Source organism: Bos mutus, chromosome 21, assembly GCF_027580195.1.
Source record: "Bos mutus isolate GX-2022 chromosome 21, NWIPB_WYAK_1.1, whole genome shotgun sequence".
NCBI classification, from domain to species: Eukaryota; Metazoa; Chordata; class Mammalia; order Artiodactyla; family Bovidae; genus Bos; species Bos mutus.
The window spans coordinates 5,938,129-5,958,782 of NC_091637.1; the positions used below are offsets into that span (position 1 = coordinate 5,938,129).

Consider the following 20,654-nt stretch of genomic DNA (forward strand, 5'->3'; position numbering starts at 1 on the left):
CTCAAATACAAGTGGTCAGCCAGAGATCATCAGCTCCCTGAAGAAAACCAGCAGCAAGAATGAGAAAAGACCAAGAAAAACAAACAGGAAAACTGACCCTGGCAAAAAAATTGAGATAATTACAGAATTCTGTATGCAGCCAAATGATCAACCAAGCATGCAGGCAAAATAATTTTGGGACATGGAAGAACTCAGAAATTTTATTTTCCATGCATCCTTCTGAAGAAATGAGGTGCAGTTTAGCAGTTTGGGATGAGGGTGAAGGCCAGAAGGAGGAAGACAAGCCCAGCAGGACTTGGTGGAGCAGCCCGGGAGCCCGGGAGAGGCCAGGAGGGGTCAGCATCGCTGGCTGAAAGCAGCAATTAACTTTAAAATAAGAAGTCAGAGATGTCCCTCTAACAGCAGAGAGAGAAGGGCAGTGGTTGGAAGATAGCTATTAAGCTGAAGAAAGGAAGTGCTTCTTATCTCAGCCAGGAACATGAATACAAATGAGGACCGCTGAAATCTGTGTGAGGAAGTCCCAGTTCAAAAATGAGAAGGTGAAACCGCATGGTTGAGGGAATGGTCACTGTGCTGTCCAGCTGTTGGTGCAGAAGAGAAGGCAGAGGCCTTGGTTTGAAAACCGAAGCCTCCTGTTTCCCCAGCTTGATGCGAGTTCAGCATTGGTATGCTTTTATTGCACATGCATTCTGTGCTCTGTACCACACAGGCCACTGTGTTTGGGGTGGACAACAAAACAGAGGTTCATAAGACACCCTCTTTCCTGGGCTTATGGTCCATCTGGGGGAAGATGAGACTGACTCACGTGAAACCCTAATGACCACAGGTGAAGGTATGATCAAGAGCCAGTGAGAGACTGGGTTTAGAAAGAGCAGAAAGAACATTCCATGTGCTGGGTGGTGCACTGGGCATGTAGTGCTCGGCAGGACCAAGAGGGTCCCTGTCCCCACGCACAGCGCAGATGAGGAACATGTACACTCACAGACCTGGTCATCCCCTCAGTCTGGCCCACGTGAGGAGGGAAATGGGGTCATGGAAAGTAAGCTGTGGGCGGCATGGCAGGGCCCTGTGAAGAGATAGAGCCGGCCTGGTGGAGATGGGGCAGGGCCAGTGCTCCTGGCAGAAGGCAGGGGTGTGCGGGTGGAGGGGGCGGGCATTCCAGAAACAGGGGCGGGTGTGGGGGAGGTGCCGTGGTCCAGGCTGTGCAGGGCTTGGCCGGCGGTGGTGGGGCTCCAGGTTTCTTCTGATGGTGGAGCTCGTGGGAGCATGCGGGAGGCAGTGGGCCATGGTATGTGCCAGGAGGAGGGGGAGGGCAGACGAGGGGTTCAGACGAGATTGAGGAAATGTGGGCATGCTCTGCAGGCAGTGGGGTCCATGGCCACTACCCACTCATCTTCCCTGGTGAGGGTCAGTCCCGGAGCAGAAGAGCAAAAACCCGTGCAGTCGGCCCTTTGCTGAGTAATCAGGCCTCACCTGGGTAGTGGCCATGAGCACAGATAAGAAACAGGCACTGGAGGGGTCGCGGGGCACCAAGGTCTGAGCCGGCACCTGAGTGAGTGTATTATGAAGAGGACCGGAAGTGGCCTGGAGGGCTAGGGTCAGGGCTGGGAAGGCGGCCGCATCTGTGAGTTCCAGGAGAGTGGGCGGAAGTGTCCTGAACTGAGAAGTCTGGAGCCGGCAGCTTTGGAGGAGGAGCCAGTGTCTCAGGGTGGCCACACTGAGGTCAGTGTCCTGGCTGGAGAGTCAGGGGGAGTAAGGATTGTCAGCAGACCAGCCCCTGTGAGCCTGGGTGGGGGGCAAGTATGAGGTTTAAGAGCTATCTGCACGTGAGTGATGGTTGCAGCTTAAGGAGAAGGTGACATTACCAAGGAAAATCAGGAGCAGAAGGGGCACAAGAGCTACCCACTTCTGCAGAGTCCAGGGCAAGAGAGGAGGGGAAAGAGCCGTCCATGGGGCCCGAGAGAAGCACACAAGAGTTTGCCCCCTTCTCGGCCTCTGTCTTAGCATCTTTATTCCCGGTCTGGCACATAACAGGCATGTGACCATGCTTTGGGTGAATGAATCAATGCACAGCACAGATGGGGCGTCAGATGCTAAAAAGTGACAGGCCAAAGATGAGGATGGAGACATGGTCAATGGATGTGGTGACCAGGAGGTTATCTGTGGCTGGTGATCGTCCATCAACAAGGGCAGGATGCCGGGGAAAGCATTCAGGTTTTCCAGCACTGAAGTGGATATTCCTCACTTCTGTGCTGTTCATGGTCCATCCTTTGCCCTCCTCCAGAACACAGCCCTGAGTACTAATGCTCTCCTAGGCGTTTTGCATGTTCCATAGGAACTGTCTTTACTGAATGAACTTGTGCCTTTCCCGCCAGGTCCCAACCACCCTGAACCTTCAGTTAAGTACACCCTGGACAGTGTCCTCCCCTTGGTGTCACACGCACCCTGGCTCATCAGCAGAACAGAGCTCTGACCAGCGGATGCTGACTAGCAACTGCTTTGAAAGCTCAGAAATGGGTAGCAGGTTTTCCTAGTGCCTGTAGAAAAGTGATCCCTGGGATAAATGGGAAGATGCAAGAGTGAATTGTTTGGAGTTTCCTTTGGTTTTGTCATCTTGTCCTCTAGAACACCAAACCTTATAAACACAGTCATTAAATCTGTGACAGTCAGCATCTGGGTGGGGGGCGGGGGGATCGGAGAATCCAGCCTCTTCCAAGTATATAATGTGTTTCTTGAACTACGCTGTAGCAGAGGGAGGAAATACCACTGTTGGCAGATTAGTTTGGCTGTTGCCCCTTGGTTTTCAGATTCACTGCTGTTCAGAGACATGCATGCCCTGCATGCCCTGCCTTTAAATGCAGTTGTCATCTAAAATAATACCAGGCAGAGAGCACAGCACGCAAAACTGTCCCAGCCCCTGGGTGCCCCAAAGAATTAACTTACAGGGTGACCCTGCCCGCATCCCTGTGTGTACCTGACCTGAAAATCCCACGGGGACAGACCACGACCTGCTGCAGGTGGGGCTGCTTGACAATACAGGAGAGCCCGCCTGCACATGGGCCTCTGCACTTGGCTTGTGTGCGGAGAGGGGAGATGCGGTTCTGCAGGCCTTCTCCTTCCCCTCTGCCTTTTCTGGAGAGGAGGGAGTCTGTGGCAGAAAAGGGAGAGATGACAATTACCTGTTGAGCCCTCCTCTGCTCAAATCGGAGGAGGGGTAGCTTGTTCCCCAGCCTCGTAGAAGGAAGGTGGCCCAGGAGCAGGCTCCATCCATCTCAACAGGGCCCACCTCTCATCTGGGCCTGAGAGGTGAACTTGGGTTTCTCCAACTAGAACAGAGGTAATTTTTGCAGCAACCCTCAGAGACTGAGGTTAATACTCTTATTTTTAGAATGGGAAAACTGAGGCTTGTATCCAAATGTGTAACTCTCCTCAGTTCACGCATTAGCATTTTCAGAAGAGAAGCTGACTGCCCACTTGCCAGGTAGCTTTGCCCTAATCCAGAAGCCAGCTGTCTACAATCTGAAGTCATGTCTGAGGACACTTCTGTTCTGAGAGGTGAAATTTTAACAAAAGAAGCAAGTGTTTGCATGCAGATGACATGATCCTTTACATAGAAAACCCTAAAGACTCCACCAGAAAATTACTAGAACTAATCAATGATTATAGTAAAGTTGCAGGATATAAAATCAACACACAGAAATCCCTTGCATTCCTATACACTAATAATGAGAAAACTGAAAGAGAAGGAAACAATTCCATTCACCATTGCAACGAAAAGAATAAAATACTTAGGAATATATCTACCTAAAGAAACTAAAGACCTATATATAGAAAACTATAAAACACTGGTGAAAGAAATCAAAGAGGACACTAATAGATGGAGAAATATACCATGTTCATGGATCGGAAGAATCAATATAGTGAAAATGAGTATACTACCCAAAGCAATTTATAGATTCAATGCAATCCCTGTCAAGCTACCAACGGTATTATTCACAGAGCTAGAACAAATAATTTCACAATTTGTATGGAAATACAAAAAACCTCAAATAGCCAAAGCTATCTTGAGAAAGAAGAATGGAACTGGAGGAATCAACCTACCTGACTTCAGGCTCTACTACAAAGCCACAGTTATCAAGACAGTATGGTACTGGCACAAAGACAGAAATATAGATCAATGGAACAAAATAGAAAGCCCAGAGATAAATCCACACACATATGGACATCTTATCTTTGACAAAGGAGGCAAGAATATACAATGGATTAAAGACAATCTCTTTAACAAGTGATGCTGGGAAAACTGGTCAACCACTTGTAAAAGAATGAAACTAGAACATTTTCTAACACCATACACAAAAATAAACTCAAAATGGATTAAAGATCTCAACGTAAGACCAGAAACTATAAAACTCCTAGAGGAGAACATAGACAAAACACTCTCTGACATACATCACAGCAGGATCCTCTATGACCCACCTCCCAGAATATTGGAAATAAAAGCAAAAATAAACAAATGGGACCTAATTAAACTTAAAAGCTTCTGCACAACAAAGGAAACTATTAGCAAGGTGAAAAGGCAGCCTTCAGAATGGGAGAAAATAATAGCAAATGAAGCAACGGACAAACAACTAATCTCAAAAATATACAAGCAACTCCTACAGCTCAACTCCAGAAAAATAAATGACCCAATCAAAAAATGGGCCAAAGAACTAAATAGACATTTCACCAAAGAAGACATACAGATGGCTAACAAACACATGAAAAGATGCTCAACATCACTCATTATCAGAGAAATGCAAATCAAAACCACTATGACGTACCATTTCACGCCAGTCAGAATGGCTGCGATCCACAAGTCTACAAGCAATAAATGCTGGAGAGGGTGAGGAGAAAAGGGAACTCTCTTACACTGTTGGTGGGAATGCAAACTAGTACAGCCACTATGGAGATTCCTTAAAAAACTGGAAATAGAACTGCCTTATGATCCAGCAATCCCACTGCTGGGCATACACACTGAGGAAACCAGAAGGGAAAGAGACACGTGTACCCCAATGTTCATCGCAGCACTGTTTATAGTAGCCAGGACATGGAAGCAACCTAGATGCCCATCAGCAGATGAATGGATAAGAAAGCAGTGATACATATACACAATGGAGTATTACTCAGCCATTAAAAAGAATACATTTGAATCAGTTCTAATGAGATGGATGAAACTGGAACGTATTATACAGAGTGAGGTAAGCCAGAAAGAAAAACACCAATACAGTATACTAACACATATATATGGAATTTAGAAAGATGGTAACAATAACCCTGTGTACGAGACAGCAAAAGAGACACCGATGTATAGATCAGTCTTATGGACTCTGTGGGAGAGGGAGAGGGTGGGGAGATTTGGGAGAATAGCATTGAAACATGTATAATATCATGTATGAAACGAGTCGCCAGTCCAGGTTCGATGCATGGTACTGGATGCTTGGGGCTGGTGCACTGGGACGACCCAGAGGGAGGGGAGGGGAGGGAGGAGGGTGGAGGGTTCAGGATGGGGAACGCCGGTATACCTGTGGTGGATTCATTTCGATATTTGGCAAAACTAATACAATATTGTAAAGTTTAAAAATAAAATAAAATTAAAAAAAAAAATTAAAGCAGAATGCTGGGTAAGGAAAGAAGAGAAAATAACGGAGAACCTTCCCCCTGTATCCAGCCTTTGACAGTTTAACATGGAAGATGCTGTGAGTCCTACAAACAAGGCTGTTGAAGGTTCCCAGATCTGGGTCTCTGCTTCCTGGGTAGAGACCTGTGAGTCAGAAGTTCTGAACAGCCATAAACCAGCATCCAGGTGGTCTGTGAGGCCCTCGCCAAAGGCATTTTGTGATTTATAACCAGACGTTCTGTCATGATGGAGCTTCCTGTGGGTTCTTTACTTGACCTGAGCACCACTGTAAGTGTGCCCCATTTCCGAGAGCACAGGGAGGCCCCCACATCCATTGAGGGGTCCTCAGCCCAGAACGGCTTTGGCTCAGGGGCACAGCTCCAGTGGGAGCTCCAGGCATGGGACCTTTCCCGACAGGAAGGGACACTTCTTCAGGACACAGGGCTGGGGTCTCTCAGCAGTGGCTGTCTCCAAGAAGGTCCCTCTCTGAGCTCCAAACCTAGCCCAGTGGTCTTCCACGAGGCCCTGGGCCTGCAGCCTCACCTGGGAATTCAGCAGGAACACAAATCCTTGGGCAATGGGTGACCTACCCAGGCCTCCAGGTGACTGCAGCCTGCTGGAGTTTGGTGAGCTTGTGTTCCTGGGCCCAGGAGGTCATCTCTCTGTTCTGGACATTGACCACAGCTCGTCAGACCAGGAGGCGTTGTTCCTTTAGCAGGTGCTAAGTGACGACTGTGTGGAAGGGCATACCATCTTGGTAGACTAATTTTAGCCCTCAAGAGTCATCACCCCAGTGAAAAAATAAGCAGGGGGCTCATGTTTTGGAAAGGATGGTGCAACACCTCCTCAGAGAAACAGATGCTGACAGTGGGCCCCTGGACTTACCTGTGAATAACCTGGACTCTCAAAAAGAGGCGAGGGCTGGCTCCTTGCAGTCCAAGCATACCCAAGTGTTGCAAAGCCACAGGGTGCCCAGCAGTCCCGTGGACAGTCTCGTCTCACCTGGCCCCCAACTGATGGTGACTTCATCCCTGAAAAAATGGAAACCAATTCCAAACATTGCATATTCTTAAACATTGGATCCCATGAGGTCTAACTCAGTGTCAGCTGGGGCCTGCTACTGAGCAAGCATGCACACATTCTTTATGTTATGTTTTAGGAGCAATGGTGAGAATCACAGTGGTTCTCATCGTGGGCCCCCCTACCTGCCTCTGCTTGTCCGGAGCGGCAGTGTCTCCTGTCGGGGAGGGGGCCCCCAAGGACACCTGATGCTGCCCTGGCTATGCAGGGGCTTTGCGAGCATTCATTTGCACTACTGCCCTTCCTCATTCTCACTTTCTTTTCCCCACCAAGATCCTTCTTTCAGGGGACCCTTGGGAGGGAAAGCGGTTTGCTCATTTAGGAAAGTGGTGTCCTTCTTCCCAGTGAGTCCCTCATCCTACTCCTGGAAGCTCCTCCCATGCCTGTCCATCTTGCATCCAGGTGAATTCTTAGTCTGGCAGATTTGAAATGCAGACTTCGCCTCCTAGCTGTGTCTTACCAGGAAAATCCATGGACAGAGGAGCCTGAGCAACTGAGCACATACGCACACACACACGTGCACACGCATGCACACACAGCCACACACACACGATCTCAGCCAGACAACAAGTAGCCTTTTGAAATTCCAGCATGGATTCTGCCCCAACACCTCCTTTTCCCAAAGGTAGTGTTTCTGGTGTTCTTTTAGCTTCCCTATTCTGAGCATTTCAAAGTTCTCACAAACCCAGCATGCTCTGGGGAGAGGCCTGACCTTGTCCAGAATGTCTTACAGTGGCCTCAGTCCCAGGCTGGGGACATCAGGGTTCCCAAGCCAGCCTGAGGCCAGGAGGCAGGAGGTGAAGGACCATTCCTGGCCCTGCCAGACACTCACTGTGTGGCCCCTAGGTTTGCCACGTGCCTTCGCTGGGCTGGGGAAAGCTGTCCAGACCAGGAGGGCTGTTAGCGTAGAGTATCCAGAAAACTTTTATCTGGACATCCTGACTGAGATATCAGTGATACCTGCTCAAATCAGAGACCCACTATTGCTGAGCCGCAGTGTGATTAAAAGCATAATAGGAAACCAGTGTGAGAGGAGTCTAGAGCTGAGAGTACCTGGAGACGGGGAAGCCACGTGGGGACAGGTCAGGGTGACGTGAAAGAGGCAAGGTGCAGGGGCCAGCTTGGGGGTCTTGGCCCTGTGGCAGTACTGGAAACAGGCTAGGGACCGGGACGTTGGACTCTGGAACAGGAGACTCGAAACTGGGCAGCGCACATGTGGCACACAGATCTGACCACAGGGAATTGCAGAGGCTGCCGGTTGAGGAGAATTTTGGATCTTGGCTGCCTTCTGTTCATAGTGCCTGTAATTTTGTGTTAAGCGTCTTCCCAGGAATTAGCCAGCAGTCCAGATCGTGAACCTAGGCAGCTCCTGCCACATGATCCAGCTCGCCTACTTCCAGGTCTCACGGGGTGGTCTGCCCTGGCAAGGAGTGACAGTCAATGCCGCTTACCAGTCGGGGTCTCCATTCGTCACTGATTCACCCCTTCATTCACTTTCTCTGTTCACACCTTGTCTGGTCTCTGGCTGCCAAAGCCCCTGATCTTCTCGCCCTGTAGCTGTTTTTATACTAACTTTGGACACATTGGAGTTTCTTTTTTAAAAATGTATTGCCCTTTTTCAGTTTTCATTTCATTTGGGAACCAAATTTGTTTTGCCCTTAGCATATCTTCAAGTCTTCGCTGAAATACATTCAGTGACGATATCATTTTTGGACACATGATAATAAGTTCTCACTAATTCTTTCCCAAAGAAACAAAAGCGTCCAAGGGCGAGACTCCACACTGTTCAGAATGAAGCCTCATTTGTGCTTCGTGTAGCATGCCACGCTGCCAGGGTTCTCTGAGTGTGGTCCCAGCCAGCAGCTGCAGCAGCACTTGGGAACTTCACAGAAATAGAGATACTCGGGTCCATTCAGCCCTGCTGGATCAGAAACTCTGGGAATGGGTCCTGCATCTGTGTTTTCACGGCCCTCCTGGTGAGGTGGATGCACCTTGATGTTTAAGAATCACTGCCCTTATGAAACAGAGGGTTCTGGTTCATTGGGTGAGCTGCAGGGCCAAGCCTTTGCCTCCATGCCCTGCCCCCTTGGGAGCAGGGACACAGAAGGGGGAAGGGGTGCAGTCACCTGGGCTTAGCTTGTCTGGATTAGAACCCTTCCCAGCCTGATGCAGGGTACAGGGCAGTGGAGACCCAGTTCTTGTTCTGGAATTCTTTACTCCAGGGGAGATGGGTGGAGAGACATTTTACCAATTTAACTAGCAAATAATTAAACACACCAGTGTTTACCGTAACATAAACTCAGGTATGTTATTTTGCAGACCATAAAAGTCTCGTGAATTTTTTTTTAAGGAGAAACAGGAATTCACAACCTTTTTCCACTTTTTATGAACTGACTGTGCTTCCCTGGGGCCAGCCAGGGTCAGGGTGACCCTCCTCTGCCCTCAGACAGGCCTGTCTGAAAAAAATTTGAAAAAATTTGAGCAGCAGGGTATCTTCCTGGGCTAAATCCCCCTGACTGAGGACTAGGGGGCTCACGCCCAGCCAGCCTGAGTGAGCTCTGGGCTTCCTGACCCCAGCAGAAAAGTCACTATGGTATCTGCCGTGTCTTCTGAGACTGTTGGCTATTCCAGCCGAGATAGAATCACGGACTGACGCAGCTCCAAGGGGAACATGGGTCATGTGAAACTGTGGCCATGCCGGGAGGTGTGGGAGCTGGCTTCCCTTCTCCCCATGGCCCCACCTCGGGTGGCTCTGGAAGGGCCTGGCCCGGGCCCCAGTGTGAGTTCCAGGCCCCTGGGCCTTCACAGATCCCTTCTCCCTAACAGACACTAACGCAGGTATTTGATGACTATGTGGTGTAAGGGCAAATGTAATACAAGCTGGATTGTATTCTTTTTCTCTCCGGGTTTTAAAATATTTGCTTGGGCCTCTGGAGGTGTTGTGAGCCCTCCCGCGCCAGCCTGCTGGGCCTCATGGAGAGTCAGCCCTACAGGGTGTGCCTCTGAGTGCTACACTCAGAATAACCCAGCACTCTGCTTGTTTAGAAAATCGGCTGTGATGGCATCATCGGGTCTGCGGCCAAAGAAGACCGGTGTGGGGTCTGCAGCGGGGACGGCAAGACCTGCCGCGTGGTCAAGGGCGACTTCAGCCACGCTCGGGGCACAGGTGAGCTCGAGCCTCAGGAAAGGTGGCCCCGGCCACTGAGAGCAGACGGGTGAGCGCGGTCCCCAGGGTGTTGCTGCAGCAACCGGACAGCCTACAAGTGCTGTGCATTTTATTGTCCCAAAGCCAATCTTACTGGATCCTCTCTTGACCAAAGTCAATGATCACTTGGCTTCCTTGCATCTTACATGTATGGACCAGTTAATAATAGTTAGGGAGGCTTCCCAGGTGGCACAGCAGTAAAGAATCTTCCTGCCATTGCAAGAGGCGCAGGTTCGATCCCTGGGTTGGGAAGATTCCCCTGGAGAAGGAAATGGCAATCCACCCCAGTATTCTTGCCTGGAGAATCCCCAGGGGCAGAGGAGCTTACGAGCTTGGTGGGCTACAGTCCACGGAGTTGCAAAGAATTGGACACAACTGAGTGACTGAGCACGCACCCACAATAGTATTTAGGGCACCCTGCACTTTAGTCTTAGGATTTCTGAAAGGCAGAGAAAAACATTATAGCCAGAATGATATGTTTAGGTTCTTTGACCTGAATAGTCTGTCCCAGTGCTGTGGGTTGGCCCCCAAGGTCCATTCTCATGCAGTGGCTCCCTGTCCCACCAGCCTCCCCCCACCCCCGCCCCTCTCGCAGGGCGCGCCAGCTCGTCTGTCTGTCTGTCCCGCATACAAAGGTGACAACAGAGACACTTGTCCACATCGTTTTTACCCGTGTAAAATGATGAGGTTCTTTTCTGTCCCTGAATTTTCTGACAATAAAAGGATAGCATTTGCACACATCGCTAAACATGCCTGAAGCCCCATGTTCTGGGACGTCCATGATGCGGCTGCTGGATGGGACTGCAGAGTCCCTGTGACTCCCGTGTCCCAGAAGTAGCCCGGCCCCCTCCCCGGGCCTGGAGAAGTCGAAGGTTCAGCTGATGGGCAGCACAGTCTTTCCGCTGGAACCATCTTCACAGCCTATGTGTGTGGGCTGCCTTGCCCAGAGGTGGGAGAGTTTCTGATTGCCCGCCTGGTGGCTGCCAACTTACAATGTCCAGGGAAGTAGCTTCTTGACACCCACTCAATGAGAGGAGCACGAGGTGGGCAAGTCGCCCGGAGGGTGAGTGAGTGTCCCTTCCCCTGACACCGCCAAGGATGACGGCACCAGGATAACTCGCTGAGTGGAGCTGAGCTAGAAGCTTCCAATTCCCAGAGCTGCTTTGGATGGAGGTGTTTCAGGCGCGTTCCCCCGGTACGGGGACGGGATCACAGTTGTTTCCCCTGTCCCACAGAGCGAGCAGAGAGGAGAATCCATGCACGGCTGCCTTTCTCTGTTGGTACAGGAGCCCTGGTCTGGAGCAAAGGCTGCTTCTAGACACCTCACGGAAAGGGCTCCTACTATACAGACACTCTGCAGAATCCTGACAGCCAAACCAGAGCCACACGCAAGTGAGAATTACACTTCCGGCTCAGTAAGGGCTGGTTTCCGGACTTTGAAGATGGGTGCCCAGGCTGTGGGACTGGCCTCCTGAGGGAACCTCTGCCTCCTGCCCGGCTCTGACGAAAGCCAAAGAAGCTGCCACTGGAACGAGTCAGTGTGGGGGAGGTGCCCCCCAAAGCTGCACCATCCAGTGCAGTCACCACAGGCCACCAACGTCCATTCAGATTTTAAATATAATTAGTTTAAATTAAAGCAACATAAAACTTCAGTCCTCAGTCCCGTGAGCCACATTTCAATGCCCCGTTGCCACGTGTGACAGGGGGCTCCCGCGTTGAATGTCACAGAGAGAAGTGCTCCTTCCTTGCAGAAAGTTCTCTCGGACAGTAGTGCTCTGCACCTTGGGGACATCCGCTCTCTGTTTCGTCTGATGCCACTGTCCCTGTTTGGACTCCAGCTCCAGTTTGCCATGAGACTGACCTTGCCTCCTCTGCACCTGAGCAGCAAGGCTGCTTAAGAACAGACCTCAGCCTCTGGCAAGTGTTTGTTACTGACTTTTTTTTTTAAGTCAGCATTAGAACCCTTTATGTTTATAAACTGAATGTTGTGCTGAGCTCCAGTAAGCTGAGCTGTGCAATTGCTCCGCTCTGTGGAAGGCAGTCGAGCGCAGCTGTGCCCACTTCTGCCCCCAGGCAGTTCTCAGAGCCCTAAGGAAAGTTCCACCGTAGTCCTTTGTACATGACCACTGTGCGCCACAGAGCTGCCAACCTCAAGAGCGCTTAGATCAGGACAGAAGCACTGTCTTTCCCCCCAGGTTCTAATGCACCTGTTGGCCTTTGGTCTTGGCACGAGCACATCCATTCCTCCTATGATGGCAGCGTCCTTCTCTGCTCCCCCCATTCTCCACCCCAGCCTGTGCCTGACCCCCTGCACATGCAGAAGGCAGGTGGACTGGAAGCCTCTGGAGGAGAGCAGTCCCCACCCTGACATGCGACTTAGTGCTCCTTCACTGAAGTCTTAGCAAACCTTCAGAGCAAGATAAGCTCAGTTAGCTTCACCCACCTCTAAAAGTTCTGTCCTAAATGCTTTCCAAATGTTACACCTTCGTTTTGAAGTCTAAAGCTGTCTTTAACAAATCCTAGGGATTGGGGTCTGTGAGCATCAGCTAATGTCAGTTGGGATTCTGTTTATTGAAGATGTGTGTAGAATGCTCACTCACACATGGATGAGTCGCTATCTAATTCAAGTTTCATCAGACACAGATGTGTAATCCAGGTCTGACATTCTGGAATGCACATTCTTGAGATGATGCACACGGCCACCTGTGAGCCCACTCACCCTATGAACGTTTGTTCAGCACTGCTGCATTTTAAGCTTGAGTTGCAGAAATAAAAGTTAACTGTCACTGAGCTGGTCACAGTCAAGGGAGGGCACCCTCGGGCAAACAGCTTGAGCCCACATGTGAGGTGGAGGGGGCTCCACTCGGCTCTAGGGGTACCATGGGGCCCTAAGTCCTGGTGGGGCTCATCGCCCAGCCCTGCAGACAGATGAGGATGGCCCCCACACCCTAAAGGATAAGTAGGAATTAAATGACAATGGAGATCTGGGAAGGATATTTCAGGCTGCAGGAAAAACCCAGCTTAGAAATGGCATAAAGCCCTCAGGTCGTGTAACATCTAGGTGACTCCAAGAGCGGCTGGATGAATTCAGAATCTTGTCAGTTTAGATACGAAGGTAACTTTCATCTCTGCCCAACTCTAAAGACAGGAGAGAGGAGGAATGCCTTATCACCCTGAGGGTGAATATCAAAGAAAATACCATACCCAAAAGATAAAGCGGAATCAAATGCAGGATTTTTGCCCAATTATATGAAGTCCTGACCCTTGCCTGAACTCTTCTGGGTCCTTAATCCACATACTTGAGCTGAGGACCCTGAACAGACCTACACAGGGAGAGTGTCCACACCCCCAGGATGCCCCCCTTGGGTGTCCTGGAGAGGTCCCAGTGCAGTGTCCTGAGCTGAGTGTTTTATTGCTCTCTGGCCTCTTGCCTTCCGACTTTGAACAGATGAGGTCTTGGGCCACTTGGCTCTAGGGGAATCCACTTGAATTGGCTATCATATTACTTTTCTGATGGATGGGCTTCAGAATGCACAAGCCTTGGATTGAGTTGAAACAGCTGAGCTTTTTTTAATTTAGAAACTTGAAAGTTCTTGATAGGATGCTTTCATTTCATTCATTAAATTTTCATTTTCACATTATTCCATGCTGCTCCTTGACACTTGAAAGGTGACTGATGTCCATGGACACCCAGTCCAGGACATCTCTGGGCTCAAGTCCTCACCAAGAGCTGGCCATGATGCCCCATGGGCTCTGAATCCCTTTGCACTGTGTTCTTGAAGAGAACCTTCTCAAACTATCAGCTCTTAAAAAGGAGAGTGATGTCATCTATCCCTATTGAATGTGGATAGATCCACATGTCACACGTTTGTTCAATAATTACCTTTAGAACCTGTACCTCATGCCAAGTTCTGAGGTCCAGTGTCTAGGTGTGGGGTGTGGAGGTTCCATGGGGAAATTTACCACTGTGTGATGGTGACACAGGCCACTTCTCTGCACTGACTATGAACTACAGTATCAGTTCCTGCAATATGCATGTAAACCAATTACCATGTATTTCTTTTTCTCAGTCAGGAATAATCTTTGTACCAAAGTGTCCACATGTGTGATGGCAAAGGCTGTTCCCAGGTGTTTCTCATGTAAGATTCTGGCTATTCCAAGCAGAACTAGTGGTGATATGCCTGGTGTGGGGCTCTTACCTCGCTTATGTGCCTGAATGTTTGCTAAGTAGGGTCAGTGGGAGTGAGTCATGTATGAAGCTGTGGATAAACACATATCGCTTATGTGAAATTGAAGTATAAGACTGATGACCTAAAAGAAAAGCTATAGAATAAAACCAATTCTAAGTCTATAAAAGATAAAGATTCATCAGATTAGGGGCCGTACAGAAACACATGTCAGTATGCCGGGGACACGTCTTCACTCTCCTCAGTCTCACCTGGCACTTGGGCAGAAAATGCTAAGACTTGCCAGAGAATGGAAGTTTCCGTATTACATGGTTGGGCTTCCCAAAAGGCAGAGGACACTTGACAAGACCCTCCTGGTGTTCATGCTGGAGATAAAGGCCATGGCCTTGTTCGGCCCACCTGCACTGACCTCACATTCTGAGAACTGAGCCAGAATATTAGCCAGACTCCTGGGCTTCCCAAATCATTTTCAACTGGAACCAGAGAAACCATTAGGAATAAACATAAAGACAGTAATACTCTGATAACTTTTGTAAACAGCAAAAACTAGAAACTTACACAAAATGCCTCCCCATGCATTTTTAAAGATTATTACCCCTCCCAAAAGAAAAAAAAATTTTTGATTTTTTTTTTTTTTTGTACATGTTTGATACAATCGTTCAAAAGTGTCCCAGTCAATGTAGCCAGGGCATTACCTATGTTCCATCATGGCATCTTATCAACTCAATGGTTTTCTTCCAAAGAAAGTTAATGCTGCTGAAACCTGTAACAAGGGAAAACTATGATCTAAATAATCTACATGTAAAGTTCAGACAAAAGGTATTTTGCAAGGAAATGTGCTTATAGCCTGGTGATATTAATTATTCAGAAAATTTGAGGCAGGTTTAAGATCAACATCATTTTAAGGTCAACATCATTTTGAAGTTCTTCCTGACTACTTGTCCTTATGGCGAAAATTACATGTTCTCCTAGAATAATGGCGACAGTATTAACTTTTATCCATGGCTTCCTCATGACACTAAATTGTGTCCCTCTAACTGGATTTCTCCTGCTTAATGGCAGCGACTAGAATGGAAAATTAAATTAAAGATAGTCTTGCTGTCTTCCCTAAAGTGTGACTCTCTCTTGTGAATCCCTGGAGTAAACCACCCCCGCCTTTCATGCCATCAACAGAGTGATACCTGGCATCTGCAAAGGGGAGACATCTGGTATGAGGGATGACAAGGTGCTTCGGGGCTTGGTAATGGGACTCTTTCCCTTGCTGGTCACTCTTCATGCCAACCTTGGGATGGGCTTTGGGCTCTGTTGGGAACAGTGCATGAGAGATGGTTTCCTTGGTTTGTGGACAGAAGCCCTGCTTTTCACTTCAGGGATTTTCTCTTACATTATTTCATTACTCCATGTCATGAGCAGAGAAGCTTATCTTAGAAGGAAAGGTTAGCAGAGCCCAAGCACAGCAATGCCCTGCCCCATTATTCAGGGATTACCTTTATTCAGACACAACTGGGCTGTGTGTCTGCCCTGAGCTCTTTACTCTCCATCAGCCTCTGTCCACTAGGGTGCTTGAGAAAGGAAAGGAAATAGGTGCCTTTTCAGTGTTACTACAGGTGCCAAATCTAAGCTTAAAAATAGGCTGGTGAGCACACACTTAGTGCAGATGCCCCTTGCTGTGGAATGTAGAAATTTAACTGATTTGGACCTCAGCAAATATGTCTGTTGCCTTTGGTTCTGCTGGTGATGCTACCAAGATTTGTTAAGCACAAAATAGGAAAAGTCCATGTAACAGCAGCAATTTTCGGAGATCCTGTTACCAGGTCAGTTTAATGGTTTAAATGGAATGTTCTTCAAAAAAGGTTTTAACCACCACCAACCCTGAACAATCTTCTGTTCATTTTTGACACTTCACTATCTTCTATGCCTGGAATCCAATGAGTCTTCAAACTCCCCAAGAAGGAATACTTTTCTCTAAGAGAGATTTGTGGTATAAAATCCATTGCTGTGATCCTCAAAGATTTTTTTTTTTTTTGCATTCCTGAAGCAAAAATTGTTTTTAATCAAAAAACCTTGTCTCATACTATGAGGCTCAGCGGTAAAGAATGCAGGAGACATGGGTTCGATCCCTGGATTGGGAAGATCTCCTAGGGAAAGAAATGGCAACCCACTCCAGTATTCTTGCCTGGGAAATCCCATGGACAGAGGGGCCTGGTTGTCTACAGTCTTTGGGGTTGCAAAGAGTCAGACTCAACTTAGCGACTATATAACAACACCACACTGAAAGGACTGGAAAGTGAAGGGGCTGTGCCTGCAAGTTGGTGCTGCTGCCCTTAAGTGAGAGGTGGTTGGAGGGGATCGCCTGGAGGACCATACCCCAACCTGGTTCAAGAAGTCATCCTGCCTGCCTGGGAATCAGGGAGGATCAGGGCACAAGAAGTAGACAACTCATACCGGACTGTATTCACATCTGTGAAGTCTTCCTAAGCATAAAACATTTATTTGTAGGCATCCAAGACTGGATCTTTAGTAACAATGCCAAAATATTTGCTATCAAGACTCAAGGACTCCACTAAACTTTCAGTCTAGGATGGCTGGTTGAACACAGGTGTTTATCTCCTTGGCTTTTCATGATCACCTAAAAATGAATGCGCAGGAACTTATTAAAAGGTCTAGGGAGAGCAAGCTCATATCAAGTGGATGTTCATATGTTGTCTGAATGAGAATTAATAGATTTGGTTTAGATCTAGTAAATAAGCAAACAAGCAAAACACACATTGCCATTTACCTTGGAGGAAAAAGGGAACACGGCAGAGCAGGTCCTGATACTCTTATACACACCACTGTCACTCACATTTTAAGGAGCAAAATAAGTCGCATGGTCACATAATTTTAAGAGGTCAAGGAAACGCATTCCTACCATGATTCCAGAGAGAGACCTGACAATATTTGGTGGCCAGCCCCATGACACAGCACCTCTAGCAAACTTCTCTGCCTTCTGGTATTTTGGTTGCCAACATGTGATATCATTCCCTGGCCCCTAACTGAAAGCCAGTCCTGATAAGCAGCAAACACCATCCATGTATGGTAGACTCCCTTATCCCTGGGGGGTACCTTTCAACACCCCCAGTGGACAACTGAAAGCATAAATGGTCGGGGGCCCTTTATATGTTGGGTCGGCCAAAAGGTTCCTTCCGGTTTCTACATAATATCTTGTGGAAAAACCCAAATGAATTTTTTGGTTATTCCAATACTATGCTTTTTTCCCCTACAAATACACAACCTGAGATAAAGTCTAATATACAAATTAGGCACAGTAAGAGATTAATAATAACTAATAATAAAATCGGAGAAGGCGTAGAACAATTACAATACTATCTTGTAATACAAACTATGTAAATGTGGTCTTTCTCTCTCAAAATATCTTACTGTACAAATTTAATGCCTTTTCCATCTTAATTAAGCACTTAGCATGCACTGTGGCCATAAACTTTTGCAGTTTGAGATGTGACAGCAAATTTCTTTTTACCTTGTGCACAGTTTTATAAATGGAAGATTCATTCTTACCATAGATCTTAGCAACCTAAGCATATGATTTTCCCCCCTCTCTTTGTTAAGTCTAGAACTTCTACCTTTTCACTTAAAAAGAACTTTACAGCTTCTCTTTGGCATGTGCAAATTTCCAGCATCACTACTCTGGTGCCTTGGGGCCATTATAAAGTAAAATAAAGATCACTTGACTGTTGTGAAACCGCAATAGTCAGTCTGATAAGAGATGGCTACTAAGTGACTAATAGGCAGGTTATGGTTAACAAAGGGATAATTCACGTTCTGGGCAGGATGGAATGGGACTGTGTGAGATTTCATCACGTTAGTCAAATGGCATGCAATTTTAAACTTATTGTTATTTCTGGAATTTTCCATTTAATATTTTTAGACTACAATTAACTGCAGGTAGCTAAAACTACAGAAAGTTACACTGCAGATAAGGAGGTTACTGTATGTAGAAGCAACTCATCTGTGGCATCCTTCTCAGAAGAGTCTGCAACAAATGGGAGAGACCAAGATAACTGAAATGTGAAAAACAAGATAAATAATAGAAGTTCCTGAGCTCTAATAACTAGTCTTAGAAATATTTGAGAAGTGATTTTACTCAAAAAACCAGTACAGAGTGCCATGAGAAGAAGCAATCAGAAAACAAAAAGGAGATCTCAATTATTAAAACTATGACTATCATATTAAAACCTTGGAATCTAAAGCACCATACATAAAGAAATGACAAATGACAGAAAAAAATATATGCAAGTCTAGTTAAGAGTTTCAGTCCAAAATGTATTAAATACACATTAATAGATATAAAATATATTTTCAAGGCTCTTGCTTATAGATAAAAACAACAAGCCAGTAGGAGAATGGACAACATTTGTGAATACGGTAGTTAACTGAAGAGAAAACACAAATGACCAATATGCTAAGATGCAGATCCACACTGACAATGAGGGAAATGCAAATTACATCTTGATATCATACTGTTTCACATCTTAACTAACTTCTATATTAGTTAAGGCATTATGGAGAGCAATTTGATGTACATTTAACATTTAAACTGCATGTATATTTTTTCAGTAGACAGATTTATTATTGACCTCTGTTGAATAGAATGCAGGAGTCAAGACATTCTAGGTTTGGTTATTTTTGGTTTTAGGCTAAACCTGTCAATATCTGATCACTTTTGATCTATAGAAAAAGTCAATATTTACACTTTCCCACAGTGGTAATGATGTTGTCATCTTCACTCTAATGCACAATTAGAAAACAAGCTTCTTTCTCTAAAGCTGACTTCTTGGAAACAGTCCTAGGACTTAGCACAAAGCAGTAAGTTTTACTTAAGAAATACTCAATTTGCATGTATGTTGAACAGAAACTCAATTTGCATGTGTGTTGAACAGTTTCAATGGTTCAATGAAGACCTACAAGACCTTCTAGAAATAACACCCAAAAAAGATGTCCTTTTCATTATAGGGGACTGGAATGCAAAAGTAGGAAGTCAAGAAATACCTGGAGTAACAGGCAGATTTGGCCTTGGAGTACAGAATGAAGCAGAGCAAAGGCTAATAGAGTTTTGCCAAGAGAACACACTGGTCATAGCAAACACCCTCTTCCAACAACACAAGAGAAGACTCTACACATGGACATCACCAGATGGTCAACACCAAAATCAGATTGATTATATTCTTTGCAGCCAAAGATGGAGAAGCTCTATACAGTCAGCAAAAACAAGACCGGGAGCTGACTGTGGCTCAGATCATAAACTCCTTATTGCCAAATTCAGACTGAAATTGAAGAAAGTAGGGAAAACCACTAGACCATTCAGGTATGACCTAAATCAAATCCCTTATGATTATACAGTGGAAGTGACAAATAGATTCAAGGGATTAGATCTGAGAGACAGAGTGCCTGATGAACTCTGGACGGAGGTTTGTGACATTGTGCAGGAGGCCGTGGTGAAGACCATCCCCAAGAAAAAGAAATGCAAAAAGGCAAAATGGTTGTCTGAGGAGGACTTACAGATAGCTGAGAAAAGGAGAGAAGTGAAAGGCAAAGGAGAAAAGGAAAGATATTCCCATTTGAATGCAGAGTTCCAAAGAACAGCAAGGAGAGAGAAGAAAGCCTTCCTCAGTGATCAATGCAAAGAAGTAGAGGAAAACAATAGAATGGGAAAGACTAGAGATCTCTTCAAAAAATTAGAGATACCAAGGGAAATTTTCATGCAAAGATGGGCACAATAAAGGACAGAAATGGTATGGATCTAACAGAAACAGAAGATATTAAGAAGAGGTGGCAAGAATACACAGAAGAACTATACAAAAGAGATCTTCATGACCCAGATAATCACAATGGTGTGATCACTCACCTAGAGCCAGACATCCTAGAATGTGAAGTCAAGTGAGCCTTGGGAAGCATCACTACGAACAAAGCTAGTGGAGGTGATGGAATTCCAGTTGAACTATTTCATATCCTAAAAGATGATGTTCTGGAAGTGCTGTACTCAATATGCCAGAAAATTTGGAAAATGCAGCAGTGGCCACAGGACTGGAAAAAGTCAGTTTTCATTCCAGTCCTAAAGAAGGGCAATGCCAAAGAATGCTCAAACTACCACACAATTGCACTCATCTCACATGCTAGTAAAGTCATGCTCAAAATTCTCCAAGCCAGGCTTCAATAGTACGTGAACCATGAACTTTCAGATGTTCAAGCTGGATTTAGAAAAGGCAGAGGAACCAGAGATCAAATTGCCAACATCTGTTGGATCACAGATAAAGCAAGAGAGTGCCAAAAAAACATCTACTTCTGCTTTATTGACTATGCCAAAGCCTTTGACTGTGTGGATCACAACAAACTGGGAACTTCTTAAAGAGATGGGAAAACCAGACCACCTTACCTGCCTCCTGAGAAATCTGTATGCAGATCAGGAAGCAACGGTCAGAACTGGACATGGAACAACAGACTGGTTCCAAATTGGGAAAGGAATACT

At 46.6% G+C, this 20,654-nt stretch overlaps 1 protein-coding gene across 4 annotated transcripts in view; it reads left to right on the forward strand.

The window, feature by feature from the left end:
• ADAMTS17 (ADAM metallopeptidase with thrombospondin type 1 motif 17) overlaps window positions 1-20,654 on the forward strand; it is a 406,417-nt gene that overhangs the window by 279,761 nt on the left and 106,002 nt on the right. For 2 of the 4 annotated variants that reach the window (XM_070358154.1, XM_070358155.1), the window contains exons 15-16: window positions 9,782-9,902; window positions 14,012-14,080. In XM_070358154.1, coding sequence (XP_070214255.1) covers window positions 9,782-9,902; window positions 14,012-14,080 — 190 coding nt within the window. The remainder of the gene's footprint in view (window positions 1-9,781; window positions 9,903-14,011; window positions 14,081-20,654) is intronic. The other 2 variants (XM_070358156.1, XM_070358157.1) reach the window with 1 other exon arrangement.